This window comes from Colletotrichum navitas (genome assembly GCF_030913465.1).
Source record: "Colletotrichum navitas strain CBS 125086 chromosome Unknown LY79scaffold_2, whole genome shotgun sequence".
NCBI classification, from domain to species: domain Eukaryota; kingdom Fungi; phylum Ascomycota; class Sordariomycetes; order Glomerellales; family Glomerellaceae; genus Colletotrichum; species Colletotrichum navitas.
Genome location: NW_026850548.1, coordinates 582,088 through 595,513, shown reverse-complemented (window position 1 = coordinate 595,513; position 13,426 = coordinate 582,088). Strand labels below are relative to the sequence as shown.

Genomic DNA, 13,426 nt, shown 5'->3' with positions numbered 1-13,426 from the left:
AGTGACGTCGACGGCGCCCAGAGGTCACGATTCGGCCGCATGATCCAGAGAGTCGTGTCTACCAAACGCAGAGCCTGCTACTGTTGAGAGGGCTCGGCGGGGTGAATGTGATTATATATAACTGGCTACTACTTCGCCTCAAGCCTGCCACCGCTCTGTGACCTATTCGCAAATCGACCTCCACACGGTACGGTACCTAAGGTTTCCTGGCCCCTATGGCGGACCGGGGTTCCATCTCATCCCACGGGCGGGCGTCGGGCTTACTTGTAGCATTTCCTGAGAAGTCCGGGCCAGTTGCGCACTTTTCCTGACATTCCGCGGATGTGGATACAATCGAAGCGCTTCGAGTAGATCCTTTCGTTGTCAAGATCATCTACTTCGAAGTGGGCATCGGGCTAGACGCTGTGCGGTCAGCACGTCATCTTTTGACGACCAAGGAGGAGATGTGAACGTACAACTCGGGCTGCGTGGCCGACAGGTCGGATTCGGAGCCGAGGACGTCCACGCCGGGGTAATCGTCGCCAAAGTCGATGCACAAGACGCCCGGCACGCGGGCCCCTTCCCGGCCAGGGTCGTTTGAGGGGGCGAACCCGGGCCTGTTGTCGAACATCAAGAAGAACAGATGGTCCTGGAGGTCCAGCCTGTCGGTCTAGAGCGAGTCGTTGGGAGTAAAGTATTCTGTGGGTTGTCAATGGTGTTCGATGACGACAAGGGCGTACCCACCCACTGCCTTCTACGTAGCAGGGGTACGACCTGATATTCTCGACGCGGTAGTCGATGATGGAGCCGTGCAGGCTCGTCATCGCCGAGAAGTCGTCCTGGGGCTACGAACGTGCGATGCCAGGGGGGGTGGTTGCACTGCTCACGTGGCCAATCGCTAAGTCCGCATCGTCCAGCTAATGGTAAGTTGTCGCCTGAGGGGCAGCCCTAGGGTCTCTCAAGACATCTTCAGGCACCATACGATTCTGCCGGTACGATGCGTCTTCGTGGTGTTGGCCGGCGTGCCGTCGACGGTTGGCACCTTTGTCTAGGTAGAGGACCGTGAGGCCTCGGGTCCAGAAGTCATGTGCGCCGTCGCAAGAAGACAAGGCATCCTGGCAGGGCGAGCTCGGGGCAGCGTTAACCACGCCGCGAGTTGCTTCAGATAACGGCTGGCGGGAGATGGAGATGTCGTCTATCTTCCGTTGTGGTGTTACTTTAAAGAAGTATAAGGCAATTGGGGTATTTTACCAGTTGGAGTAGAATCATCGCTTCCTCCTCCAAGTTCGGATAGTAACCTTTTTATTTCGGACCCTGCTGGACTTTCTTCCCGGTGACATTGCCGAGAACAACCATCGAAGCCCTCTGCAATTGAACTGCGGTGCAACAGCTGTCCCCCTCGACTGGCAAGAGGGCATCGGCTAGCTGGGACGGAAGCATTCTGTGTCTTTGGACGTGAACGAGGCGATGAGCACGACTATGATTGCAAGCCCTACGACTCGCGTCAAATCCAATCGACCGAAAATAACAACCTTCTTGATTCAAGAGTTGGCGACTGTGAAGACTTGCTGAGGTCATAAAGCTGTGCATCAACAAGGGTACGGCTTTGAACGGATGGATCGTTGCCGGCAAATCCCAGCGATCGTGCCCAGTCGGATGGATCCCCTTTCATATTAATTACCTTATTCGGCCTGAAGCGGAGTGAAGTCGCCAAAAGTATGGCGAACCCCTGCAAGTAGGCCTCGCCTCCTATGCATAGCTAAACGTTCTACATGTACAGAGTCATGATGACATGTCCAAAAAAAGGTTGGAGTGGAATGCAAGCTCCGCACCGTTCCCCTCTTCTTACCTAGCGTATGGCCAATTGTTCTGGTTAAAACTTTGATGCGTTTCTACCAAACCTACTCGACCTCCATCACCTCACACCACGACTCAATTCATCAACTGCAATCACCCTAGACTCTAGAGTAGGTCGTACAACTGCGGACACGAGCAGTACGACACAGTGGGCACCCTCCTCGCAGTCTGACGGTTTGCCCGGTGTTCAGATGACCGACACGCTGTAAGCCCTCCATAATTACTAATGGTAGTATGATGGTGGCTCACCACTGGTCTCAGCCCGGGTCAGCTCCCATCGCCCATGCTGGCAATGGTTTGAGCCACTACAGATAGAAAACGATTGTTACATGTCGATTATCAAGATGTGTTAATAAATATCCCAAGAATGGAATTACACCGCAGACGGAGAAGCTAGGGCTGGTCTCTTCAAGCGTAGTCGCCATGTCCTTTACATAAATCCCGTGAGCCGAGCTGTTCCTGGCTAGTTTGCCCGGCTCTCTCCTTTTGAATAGGTTCCCGAGTTTCAACTTCTCCTCACATTGGCTTTCAGAATGAGATGGTACGTAATTCCGTACTATCACCGGTCAAGCTAAATTTTGAGGTTACCTATGGTGTCACTCCCCTTTTATTTTCTTCCAGCGTCCATCAAGATATATAACTTGTCTTTCCTCTGCCCTATGTTGCTCTTACTCAAGCAATTTCGGCTGAAGGAAGCGTCGGCCACTGCGAAGGAAATAAGCCATCGAAATCATTACAAGAAGGAGAGGCGCTTGCAGTATGGGAATTGTATGCCAGTAACGCTTTAAGTTGAAAGGGCCACCATGGGAGCACACTGGATGCAGGCGTGCTCGATGAGCTCCTGTTCAGTAGCCTCGGGAGGACGGATTTGTATTGTGTGCGAAATTCAACATTGTTCGATCTGCGTGTCAAATCCACTTGTTCTCGTCTGCATTTTGTCAAAGAGATTGGCCTTAAATATCTGATATCCTTGTCCGGACTCTTGACGGGCCGTCCGCCGTCCGGACATGTTCCCCTCGGCTCATTAGCTCGGGCCACTGACCCCGCACGCCCGGTGGTGCAGCCCGAGGCACGCTGGGGAAGCACCGTCAAATCCCCGGCCCCAAAAGCCCCAATCTCCCTCACGAACTCATCTCATCTGGTTTTCATCTCGTTCACACCATCTTCCAACATCTTGGTAAACGCGCTTTTTTTCATCCAAACCAAGGGCTTCAACCATGGACACCACGGAGATACCCCGCAAGCTCTGGGAGCATCCGGACCCCCGGAGCACGCAAATGTACCAATTCCTACAATCAGTGAACTCCGCCTTCAATCTCCAGCTCAAGGTCCGCCTCCCTACTGAGTTTTGGCGCTCCTCCACTTACACAAACGCAGACCTTTAATGACCTTCATGGTTGGGCCGTATCCAATCGCGCCAGCTTCTACGGCTACCTTTTCACCTACGCCAACTTTATACATGAGGGGCAGCCGTCATTGGTCGTGGACGAATCGCTCCCGATAGACGCCGTCCCCAAATGGTTCCCGGGTGTGCATCTCAATTGGGCCGAGAACCTCCTCTTTTCTCGAAATGCATCCGACCCCATCGGCTACCACGGCACCACAGGCAAGGAAGACGACAAGCTCGCAGTCACCGAGGTCCGGGAGGGCAACCGTGGCGATGTGCGAAATCTCACCTGGGGGCAGCTTCGCCGGGATGCGGGGAGTCTAGCGGCCGCCATGAAAGCGCGGGGCGTCACGGAGGGAGACCGCATTGTTCTTGTCGGTGCCAACTCCATTGAGACGCTCCTTGTCTTCACGGCAGCGACCTGGCTCGGCGCCATCTTCAGCAGCTCATCAACAGACATGGGTGTCAAGGGGATCTTGCAGAGAACTACCCAAGTGGACCCCAAGGTAAGCCACTTCCTTGGTCCAAAGACGCTGCTGACTAGCCAGTTCATCTTCTTCGACGACGCCACGGTGTACAACGGTAAGACGGTCGACCTGAGAGGCAAGATGGCCGAAGTCGTCTCCGGGATGGGCTCCTGTCCCTCATTCTCCGGCGTCATCTCTATCCCGCGTTTCTCCAAGCCGTACGACGTGACTTCGTCCAAGACTGAGACATGGTCCAGCTTCCTCGGCTCTCCGTCTGCACCGCCACCCTTCACCCGCATTCCGTTTCACGCGCCATTCCTCATCTATTACTCCTCCGGCACAACAGGTATCCCCAAAGCCATCGTCCATACCGTCGGCGGTGTTATGCTCAACTCCTTCAAAGAGGGGCGCCTGCACGAGGAGATGTCATCAGAGTCTGTGTGTCTGCAGTACACAACCACTGGCTGGATCATGTACCTCAGCAACGTGGCGGCGTTGCTGGCCGGAGCCCGCGTCGTCATGTACGACGGCTCACCCTTTGTTCCTGACTTGACATCTTTCATCCGGATCCTCGGGGAACAACGCGTGACGAAGCTGGGTATCAGCCCGAGGTGGATGTTTGAGGTGGCCAAAAACAACATCAGCCCGCGGCATGTGACTGACCTCAGCTCGCTGCGGGTCGTGACCAGCACGGGCATGGTTTTATCGAACCAGTTGTTTGAGTGGTTTTACGATGTTGGTTTCCCGAAGCACGTCCATCTGGCTAACTTGTCAGGCGGCACAGACATTGTAAGTTTTCTGTCGACGGCTTTTCCTCGCTAACATGACAGGCCGGCTGTTTTGGTATGGAGAACCCCCTCGACCCAGTTTATGTCGGCGGCACACAGGGTCCCTCCCTTGGCGTGCCCATTGCCATATACGATGCAGAGCTCCAGAACGGGAAAGGCAAGGCAGTGCCCCACGGAACACCCGGGGAGCTTGTTGCCACAGCCGCCTTTCCCAACATCCCGTGCTATCTCTGGGGTGATACCACTGCGATGTCGCCCTCTTCGACAAGCTTTGCCTCGGCGAAACCGGGTACAAAGTACCACTCGGCGTATTTCGCCCGCTTCGATCACGTCTGGGCTCATGGCGACTTCTGCTCCATACACCCAAAGACAGGCAACATCTCGTTCTTGGGACGCGCTGACGGCGTGCTGAACCCAAGCGGTATTCGATTCGGCAGCGCGGAGATCTACGCCGTCATTGAGCGGAACTTTTCCAGCAAGGTTGTTGATAGTCTGTGCGTCGGACAGCGAAGGCCCAGTGACGATGACGAGAGCGTCATGCTGTTCCTTATGATGCGAGAGGGCGAGACATTCGACCGAAAGCTGGTAGCCGAAGTCAAGGATGCCATCAAGAGGGAGCTGACAAAGAGACACGTGCCGAAATATGTTTTCCAGACTCCCGAGATACCAGTGAGTGACGCTTGTCGTGGGTATGATCAGCAACTGACGAAGCAGACAACCGTGAACCTGAAGAAGGTGGAGCTGCCGGTGAAGCAGATCGTATCAGGCCACACCATCAAGCCGAGCGGCACGCTGCTCAACCCACAGAGCCTGGACTTTTACTACCAGTTTGCCAAGATTGAGGAGCTTACACTCGGCAAGGAGAAACTATAAGGACATGTAGGTAGGTCAGGATTTGGACATTTACACTAGAGATACAAAACATGTAGGAAAAAGAAGATTTTTCAATCGTCCTGGTGCACATCACAGATTTGACAGCGCAGCTTTCTCAACAACAGCATATTCGGAATGCTTACCGTCATGAACGCCATACCTCCAAACAAGATACCCCACCGTACCTGCGACGCTTCCCAATCCCGCAGCTCCAGCAACAGCCCTCCACCCGCCAGCGGCCCTCATCTGTGGCGTCGCAGCGGCGGCGAAAAGTCCCGCAGCAGCACCACCGTACGTCCAGTCGTCCGTCTCTAGCTGCCCCTGGTTCTCCATCAGCCGCCACGCACGATCGCGCCACTCAATGTCGCTGCGCCCCCACACCCTCCCCAAGAGCGCGAAGCCCATGAGCCCCAAGCCAACGGCGCTGGCCGTACCCGTCGAGCGGAGAAAACGGGCAGATCGCAGGGCTGTGGTGACTGGGGCCGGAGCGGATGCCTTGGGGCCGAGGATTCGGGTGTAGAGCCCGCCGACTGCGGATACTCCGAGACCCACTACGGCACCGACGGTGTAGCCCCGGGCCAGCACGTGGACGGTCAGGATCGTGCGGGCGAGGGGCTGGTCCTCTGCATACGCCGCATGTGGGAAGTAGCGGGACATGGTGAGGTACGTTTGAGCGGGATTTCAGCGCTGTGAGGATTGACGAGCTTATGGCGATTAAGACGGTGCGCTTTAGACCTTTGGTGTTCAGTGATGGTAAGTATGATGGGGGATGCAATGTGTACAGGCAAGAGAGTCGACAGAGTGTGACCTTTTGCAGATTCACCTATACCCACAGCGAGTCTGATGGTGAGATGTACACCCTTTTATTGCCTGCCGTCAACCCGCAATCACAAATTTGCCAGTCGGCCTTCGAACCCACCAATTCTTCCGACTCCGTCAGCAACTAAGATCCACCAACGAGCCAAATGCGAACGCTGACCCAGCGAGTCGGCATTCTTCACTGCCTACCTAATGTAACCAGAACAGAACAGACTAACCCCAAGGGGCATAGAGTTGTTGTTATCACTCGCCCAAAGTCACACACCGAGATCATACTTTTGATTACTATCCATGTCAATAGTTTGAACCGATAGCTGGGATACCTCTCCCACCGTGACGCCGTGTCTAATGTTGTTTCCGCGGGCTAATCGTCGTCAGTCATCTCCATCATGCTCTCTCCCTTCTCGTCTTCATCCACGAGTATCCGCGGCCTGCTCACTTTGGCCTTGCCTTTGACGTCTCGCCGCAGCTTCGGCAGTTTGTTCGACAATTGCTCTCTAGCGGCGGCCTTGCCCAACTCAAGCTCCTGCTCAAAGGCCTCCAGCTCGTCGCCATCTGCGAAGTCAATCGTCGATGTCTCCTCGAGTGCCTTGTTTAATAACTCTGTGGCAGTGCCGTCCTGAGGATTGATGGCGAGCGCCTCATGTAGCGGTACAATCGCCTTCTCAGGACGACCCTCTTCCAGATAGATGAGCGCCTTGGCGCAAAAAATAGCAGCGTCCTTGCCGCCCTGGCGCAGGACCTCGTCAAACTCTACATGTGCATCCTTCCAGAGACGAAGGCGACGATACGCGTGCGCGAGATTCGTCCTCGGGGACAGCCAAGCCTGAGGGTCTGAGTCGATCTCGGCGGCGATTTTCAATGCCGCCCGAAAGAATTGAACAGCCTCCTGCGGCTTATCCTGGTGGTATTTGACAACGCCCATTTCGTTCAATAGCAGTGGATCCGTCTTGCATAGACCGTATGCCGTCTTGAGAAACTCTTCGGCCAGCGTCATGTTGTTAAGTGCGTGGTTCTGCATGCCCAAAAACACTTGTGGCAAATGTGTCCCCATAAACAGCCTCGCCGCTGTTGAGTACGCCGATATAGCCTGGTCATGCTCGCCCTCCGCAGCGAAGGTATGCGCGAAGCCAATCCACGCGGGGCCAAAGTGTGCATCCATCATACTGGCCTTGCTGAAATATCGTCGCGCCTCTGCAATTTTGTCAATCGCAAAGTAGTAAATGCCGACAGCCAACCATGAGCACGGCTCCTCCGGGTGATTGTCCGCCAAGTCGTGGGACACCAGAAACAGTGCGTTCTTCATCTTTAATTGATACAGACAGGCTAGATGCAGCGGGTGCACACTAAAGTTGTACTTGTCGTCCTCAAGTATTGACTCCGTAATGGCCAAGGCGTCCCGATAACGACACTGCGTGTACAACAGATCGGCTTTGGCGAGCAGCAGATCGGGGTTATCTGCCAGACGATAGTGCGTCGACAACGTGTCGCACGCTGCGGTGAAGGCCGAAGGCTCCCTATACTTGGACAACCGTGTCGTATACAGCATTTTGGTGAACTCCGCTGCCTCCTGCGACGACGAAACGTCCCCCGATACCGTGATTGAATCAAAGTCGAGAGACTCAAGAAACGCCCACTCCTCGTCAGGCGACAGCAGGGCGTTCGTCATGAGCTGCTGGAACGCCTCGAAACACTGAACGTCGATCCGGACAGCGTCCTTGTAACACTCCTTGGCTCGGTCGAAGGCGTTCTGCTTGGCGTAGCATATACCCCGCAGGTAGCACATGGCGGCTTCGTATTTTCTGTTTGTAGCCTCCTCCTCGGCGGCATCGTCGCGAGCCATCCTCCCCCTGTGGCCCACCGCTCGTCCCAGAGGTGCCGTGTTCGCTTTCCGCTTGTTGCTCGCGTTGTTGATAAGGTGGGTCGGGTTTCGCTCGCCGAGGACGGCCACTGCTTCATCGAATCTCGATTGCTTAACGAGGCAGTGCGCAGCAAGGTATCGGCAGGAGACATTACGGGCGACTAGGTTCTGTTTGGCGAGAAACGTCTGGGCGCGGGTGTAGTTTCCGGTGGCAAAGTGTACTTGGGCCAGCCAGAAGGCGTCCTTATCGTCGTCTGCGGAGCACGTTAGAAACGTCCAATGTCTTCCGATTGCCGTCGAGTCTCACTCGTTAGGGCCAGCAGCTTGTCGCCGATAAAGATGGCGGAATCGTACTGGGCCTTGTTCAGGGCATCCTGCCTCCATTCCCGTAGGAATTTTTCCATGGCGAGGCAACGAACTAGTTTGGGGGCATGCCGAGGACGAAATTGGCGAGTTCGCAGTCGACGTTGGTGGGTTCTCGAGTTGACGTTGAGCAGATCTTGGGGTGAGAGGGAGGTAAGCGCGTCGCGTCGTGAATGGACTTTCTTTTCTTTGGATGACGGGCAGGAATTGGAGGGGACGTGGATGCACTGTGCTCCGGCGCTGTCAGGGGTGTGGGCCGAGTAAATGGCGGGGTAGGCCAACCAGACGACGTATCTCGGGCACGCCACGTGGTTTCTTCTCTACACCGGTGGTACGCGCAAAGATGATGATATTAGGTCCAAGGAGGTGCTGCTGAACACTAAGGTACCACCAGTAAGTAGGTGGCGTATTCGTTGTGGTGCGGCTTTGACGGACAGCATGTTTCGACAGCTTCATTCAGCTCCATTGCTTCCAATACAAGGCAGTCGGCAATGGTTTCAGGCCATGCGCGTCCCGGACTTTCCCATCCAACGGCCAAGGTGTTTTTCGACAGCAAGACATCGTCTCAAGTGCTGGTGGACAGATTGACGAAGGCCACTGTTGGTTCTGGTGTATCTTATGCATCTACGCACCCACCAATCCCCAGGGGAAAAAATGCAAGAGGTGAAGGCGTCGGGCTGTCCCCCTCACGCCCAATGCTGTGGACGACGGGCCCCAGCCCCTACTGAGTAGGCGCTATTCGCTGTGACCTCACTGTGGTGCACCGTTCCAGCGTGCCTGCCTCCTCACCACTGGATTTTATTGGCCAGCGGCTCTTGGGTGGATCCATCAGGGGTAAGGCTAACCCAGGCTAAGCGAGGCGCTATCGTTGTATCCGCCATCGATAACAAGGTGACGACTAAGGTCAAGAAGGATGGGGCATCAACGGTATCCGTATTATTTTTTTTCTCTTCAAGCTGTTCATTGTTCTCCATCAGTCGATAATTCGCCTTTCGTCCCCCACCTCACCACAACGCTCCCAACACCAACATCTGTAATACCCGTAACACCGCATTGCTCGAGATACCACCGACGCATCCCCCACGACGAACCCCAATCTCCTCGCACCGAAGCTCGCTCGCCCCGTCTTCTCCAACCGCCCTATCACGAAGCCCCTGCAGCAGGCCCTCATCGACTGCCCGCCCGCCCGCCCGCCCGCCTGCCCGCCGCCGCCGCCATCCCGACTTCATCGCGTACCACTCACTCACCTGTCCCAGCCGCCACAACTGCGACCAGAACCTCAAATCAAGGTGCCGCCGCCCTTGCAGAATCGGGGGATTGAAGGAAAACACATTTTTCAGCCCGGAAGCCGTCGAAAGCAGTCCCCATGGATAACAACCTGTGGACCCGCCGCACAAAGTGAGTCTCCTGCGTCTCCCCCACACCCTCACCGCTGACCTTTCAGCTCTGGCAAGCTTTCACTCTCGACGAATGGCAGTCCCGCGCCGGGCGGTGACACTAGCCGTAACGGCTCCTTCGCCAAACGATTCGGCGGCGATACGTCCTCACACGGCGGCAAGTCAAATCCCTTCAACAACGTAACGGCTCCCAGTGCCGGCGGCATGGCGTCGCCTACGGCGGGTGCGGCCAACGCCTTTGGTCTTGGCTCCGGCGCCTTCGCTTCCTTCGGCTCCGCCAAGACGCCCAAGTCTCCAGGTAATCCGTTCGACCTCGCCATGAGCAAGATCGGCGCGAAGCCCGGTGGTACGTCGTTGCACGACTCGGCCGCCAAAGCCCCGTCCGTTGCCTCCATCCCCGAGAAAAAGGCCCTGGGCTCCCAGCCCGTATCGGCCCGGACATCCTCCGAGACGCTGCGCGTTCACCCCCTCAAGTACGAGTGGGTGACGTGGTGTCGGCCGCCTCAACCCAAAGGCCAGCCGTACCAGGAGTACGCCAAGTCGCTGACGCCCATGATCCACTGCAACACCGTCGAGGAGTTCTGGGTCGGCTACCCCCATCTCAAGCGCCCGTCCGAGCTGTCGGTCGGCTGGGAATACCATTTCTTTAAACGGGGCATCCGCCCCATCTGGGAGGACGAGGAGAACAGGAGCGGCGGCAAGTGGGTGCTGCGGCTCAAGAAGGGCATCGTTGACCGCTACTGGGAAGATACCGTGTTTGCGCTTCTCGGCGAGGCCTTCATCGACGCTAGCGAGGAGGTGTGCGGTGGTGTAGTGAGCGTCCGAAACGGTGAGGATATCATTAGCATCTGGACGCGCTCGACCGGCGGCCGCGTGTTGAGGATTCGGTAGGTCGTCCCAATCTCTGCACAGAACGTAACTAACCGCCACAGTGAAACGTGGAAGTCGTACCTCAAGTGCCCCCCCAACACGCAGTTTGAGTTCAAGTCGCATGATGAGAGCATCCAGCACCGCGCCGCCATCGAGGAGTCCCGCCGCGAGAAGCAGCAGGACAAGCGCGGCAAGCAGGCCACGGACGAGCAGAAGCCCGCCGCGTCCTGAGCACCATCTTCCACGGAACGCCACCCTCTTGCATTTTTTCCAAGCCATCTTTGATGTTTATTTTGTACACTATCAGGTCCCCTTCAGCGGACCTTCATAGCATTCGGGTTGAAACTCTGACAAAAATACACCTTGTTGGGTTGAGGAATATCGGGTTTGGGCATATGGAGTGCCGAAAGGCTCTCTTTTCTGGATTGTCGGTCTCGTAGACGGGATCGAAAGTGACGGGGGGGCGGGATGGGCAGCGGTCAACGTTTAGCGGTCACGTTATTTTATGGATTGCGACAGGCGGTACTGGATTGGATTAACCCTCGAGGTGTACACTACTGCGATCTGGGCGCACTGCATATGTCAGCTGCGCGATCTGACCGTATGATAGTCACAATGACTATGAATGAGCCAGTGATGTCTGTCTCGCTATCATGGTGATGCCGTTCACTGCTCTATTCCTAAATCATATCACGCCTTCGGCGTCCTCCGCCTCTCCCAAACCTGTAGATATGTTTCGCCAAGGTAGAGCAGCTCGCTCTGCACCTTCTCCACGAACAAATCTTGACACGACACCCATTCGTCACGTCCCTTATCTTTAAGTTGCACTTTCCATGTTTTGCGCTCCTCTCCGCTATCCGCGACATCCTCCTTGGCCCGGACTGCCTCATGCACGACGTTGGCGACTAAGTCGTACCAGATAGGCTCACCCGGCGGCCATTCGCCTGGGTTCGGTTCTACATACGGGCTTACATCAAGTCCGCGCGGATCGAATGTAACGATCGTCGGGTTGCGCTCCGAGACGAATTTGTTCTGGCTGAAGCGCTTGACATGGAGGACGAGGTATGGAGGCAAAGGGTGGAGCAGGCGATAACGCTTGCGTTGCGCGAGGTGTTCCTGGGCGTGGATGCCGTCGTATTTTGCCAAGATTGTCGTCAGGGGCACCTGTGGGATAATGTTTTTCTCGAGTTCGTCTTGAAAGAGGGGTGCTGCAGGGAGGTCGAGGGTCAGAAACATGAACCGCGACGTCGTCATTGAGACGGCGGCATCTTCAAACCGCAGACGATCGCCCGCATCGGCACGCGCTGTGATTGCTTGTGATTCGACCTTGAGCTTGCCTTGGAAGATGCGCTGAACAACAGAGCTCCCAGGCTTCGTCTTTGACCCACCCAGCCCCAAATGCAGGTTGTTGAGGAACCATGATAAGAACTCGACCGGATCGGACTGTGCCGTCAGAGTGTACCGCTTATTCGACAGCAGCGAGATCTCCTGGAGCAGTTCGTGCGGGGACACATGCGCCTTGAAGGCGCGTGGATTCCAGATTTTGCGCACCAGGATGCCAAAACGCTTCGCCAATTCCGATCGCGATGACAGATCCTCAAGGAGGCAAAAGTTTCTCAGCGGCGCGACGTGCGCAAGAGCTTGTACTACAACATTCAGGTAGTCGTTTTCCTTGAGGTTGTTCATGCCCACAAACCCCGGCGCGTACTCCTTGCCGGCTAACGTGAACGAGGCACGCAGTGGTGGTTTGTCAAGCACGGCAACCTCCTGTTTCGTGTACCGCGGATCCGACACAAACTTGATGTCGTCGAGCGACTTGGACTTGACCTCGTAGCCCTCGGGGAGCACATACACTTTCTGCGTCTGCATGTTGATGAACACGTGATGGTTCTCGTCGAGCGCGTGAAAGTAGGCGTGCGATTTCGGGCCACGGCCCTGATAGTAGCGCCCACATACCAGACACGCGTAAACGTTGATGTTGGACAGGCTGACGGAGCATAGTTTCTCGAAGTCGAAATCAAGTACGTTGCGGTCTATCGTGTCGAGGTAAAGGTCATCATAGCCATCTGTCGGCGCCGATTGACGGGTAGGCACTTGCATGTGTGTCTCGTCGTCGACGTCGCTTTCTTCGCCAAGTTGTAGCTCGTTTGTGGGCGTTGCATCACCATCGTGACCATTTTCAAGGGATCCATTCGAGATGAGGGAGTCGACAGTTCTGGAGCGCTTCGAGGCGGGAGAGTCTACACCGGCAATCTCATCGAGCGTCTCTTCTGCGTGGCGTTTTCTGTACGCCATTGTGCGTGTAGGGCGCAAGAGGATATCGGCTGTCGATAACTGTCTTCGCAGGCTGAAGGCTGAGGTTGAAAGCGTAGATGGATCAGTGTCTCCTGGCCGCTGGTTCGTTGTAAGGTTGGAAAAAGTCGCCAATCCGGGGTGATAGATACACCCCCACTCTCACACCCCAGCACTTTGTGCTGCCACGCCCATAGCTTGTTTACGGCAACTTCCTTCTGCTTCCGTTAAGTACCTTCTTGCATACCTATATGTACAACTGCCTACCTACGGTCACCTCCTACAAGATCCCGCCAGGAAAACAACATCGGTACAGAGACGGCTCATACATCATGGGAGATCTCATGCTGTGACCGGACATGCGCCGAGAAGCAGCGACCAACTTCATCCCAGAGCGAACATAATATGGCGTGTAGGCGGCACAGTACCGTCGTCCAATAGTCTTTGACTCAAGGCGACGTCTGACCCGCGAT

General features: G+C 55.7%; 6 protein-coding genes across 6 annotated transcripts; 2 read left to right on the top strand and 4 right to left on the bottom strand.

The window, feature by feature from the left end:
- Window positions 1–373: 373 nt before the first annotated feature.
- LY79DRAFT_665154 (uncharacterized protein) lies at window positions 374–803 on the bottom strand (the record flags this gene model as incomplete). Its single annotated transcript, XM_060563018.1, has 3 exons — window positions 374–395; window positions 456–649; window positions 720–803. The coding sequence occupies 3 exons, from the start codon at window positions 801–803 to the stop codon at window positions 374–376; spliced, it is 300 nt and encodes a 99-aa protein (XP_060420073.1).
- Window positions 804–3,053: 2,250 nt separating this feature from the next.
- On the top strand, window positions 3,054–5,351 carry LY79DRAFT_504619 (acetoacetate-CoA ligase; the record flags this gene model as incomplete). Its single annotated transcript, XM_060553524.1, has 5 exons — window positions 3,054–3,164; window positions 3,214–3,729; window positions 3,772–4,479; window positions 4,521–5,147; window positions 5,193–5,351. 5 exons carry the CDS (start codon window positions 3,054–3,056, stop codon window positions 5,349–5,351), a joined length of 2,121 nt encoding a protein of 706 aa, XP_060420072.1.
- A 74-nt stretch (window positions 5,352–5,425) lies between these two features.
- On the bottom strand, window positions 5,426–6,202 carry LY79DRAFT_535199 (uncharacterized protein). Its single transcript, XM_060556496.1, has one exon. It carries the CDS (start codon window positions 6,006–6,008, stop codon window positions 5,442–5,444), a length of 567 nt encoding a protein of 188 aa, XP_060420071.1. The 5' UTR covers window positions 6,009–6,202; the 3' UTR covers window positions 5,426–5,441.
- On the bottom strand, window positions 6,203–8,574 carry LY79DRAFT_655236 (tetratricopeptide). The gene is made up of 2 exons (XM_060562665.1): window positions 8,339–8,574; window positions 6,203–8,285 (listed from the first exon to the last, which is right to left on the bottom strand). Exons 1-2 carry the CDS (start codon window positions 8,433–8,435, stop codon window positions 6,535–6,537), a joined length of 1,848 nt encoding a protein of 615 aa, XP_060420070.1. The 5' UTR covers window positions 8,436–8,574; the 3' UTR covers window positions 6,203–6,534.
- Window positions 8,575–9,760: 1,186 nt separating this feature from the next.
- LY79DRAFT_575170 (eukaryotic initiation factor 4E) lies at window positions 9,761–10,892 on the top strand (the record flags this gene model as incomplete). The annotated part of the gene is made up of 3 exons (XM_060559681.1): window positions 9,761–9,792; window positions 9,839–10,678; window positions 10,724–10,892. 3 exons carry the CDS (start codon window positions 9,761–9,763, stop codon window positions 10,890–10,892), a joined length of 1,041 nt encoding a protein of 346 aa, XP_060420069.1.
- A 444-nt stretch (window positions 10,893–11,336) lies between these two features.
- Window positions 11,337–13,057, bottom strand: LY79DRAFT_141982 (ubiquitin carboxyl-terminal hydrolase). The gene has a single exon (XM_060550963.1). The coding sequence runs from the start codon at window positions 12,954–12,956 to the stop codon at window positions 11,352–11,354; it is 1,605 nt and encodes a 534-aa protein (XP_060420068.1). The 5' UTR covers window positions 12,957–13,057; the 3' UTR covers window positions 11,337–11,351.
- Window positions 13,058–13,426: the final 369 nt, after the last annotated feature.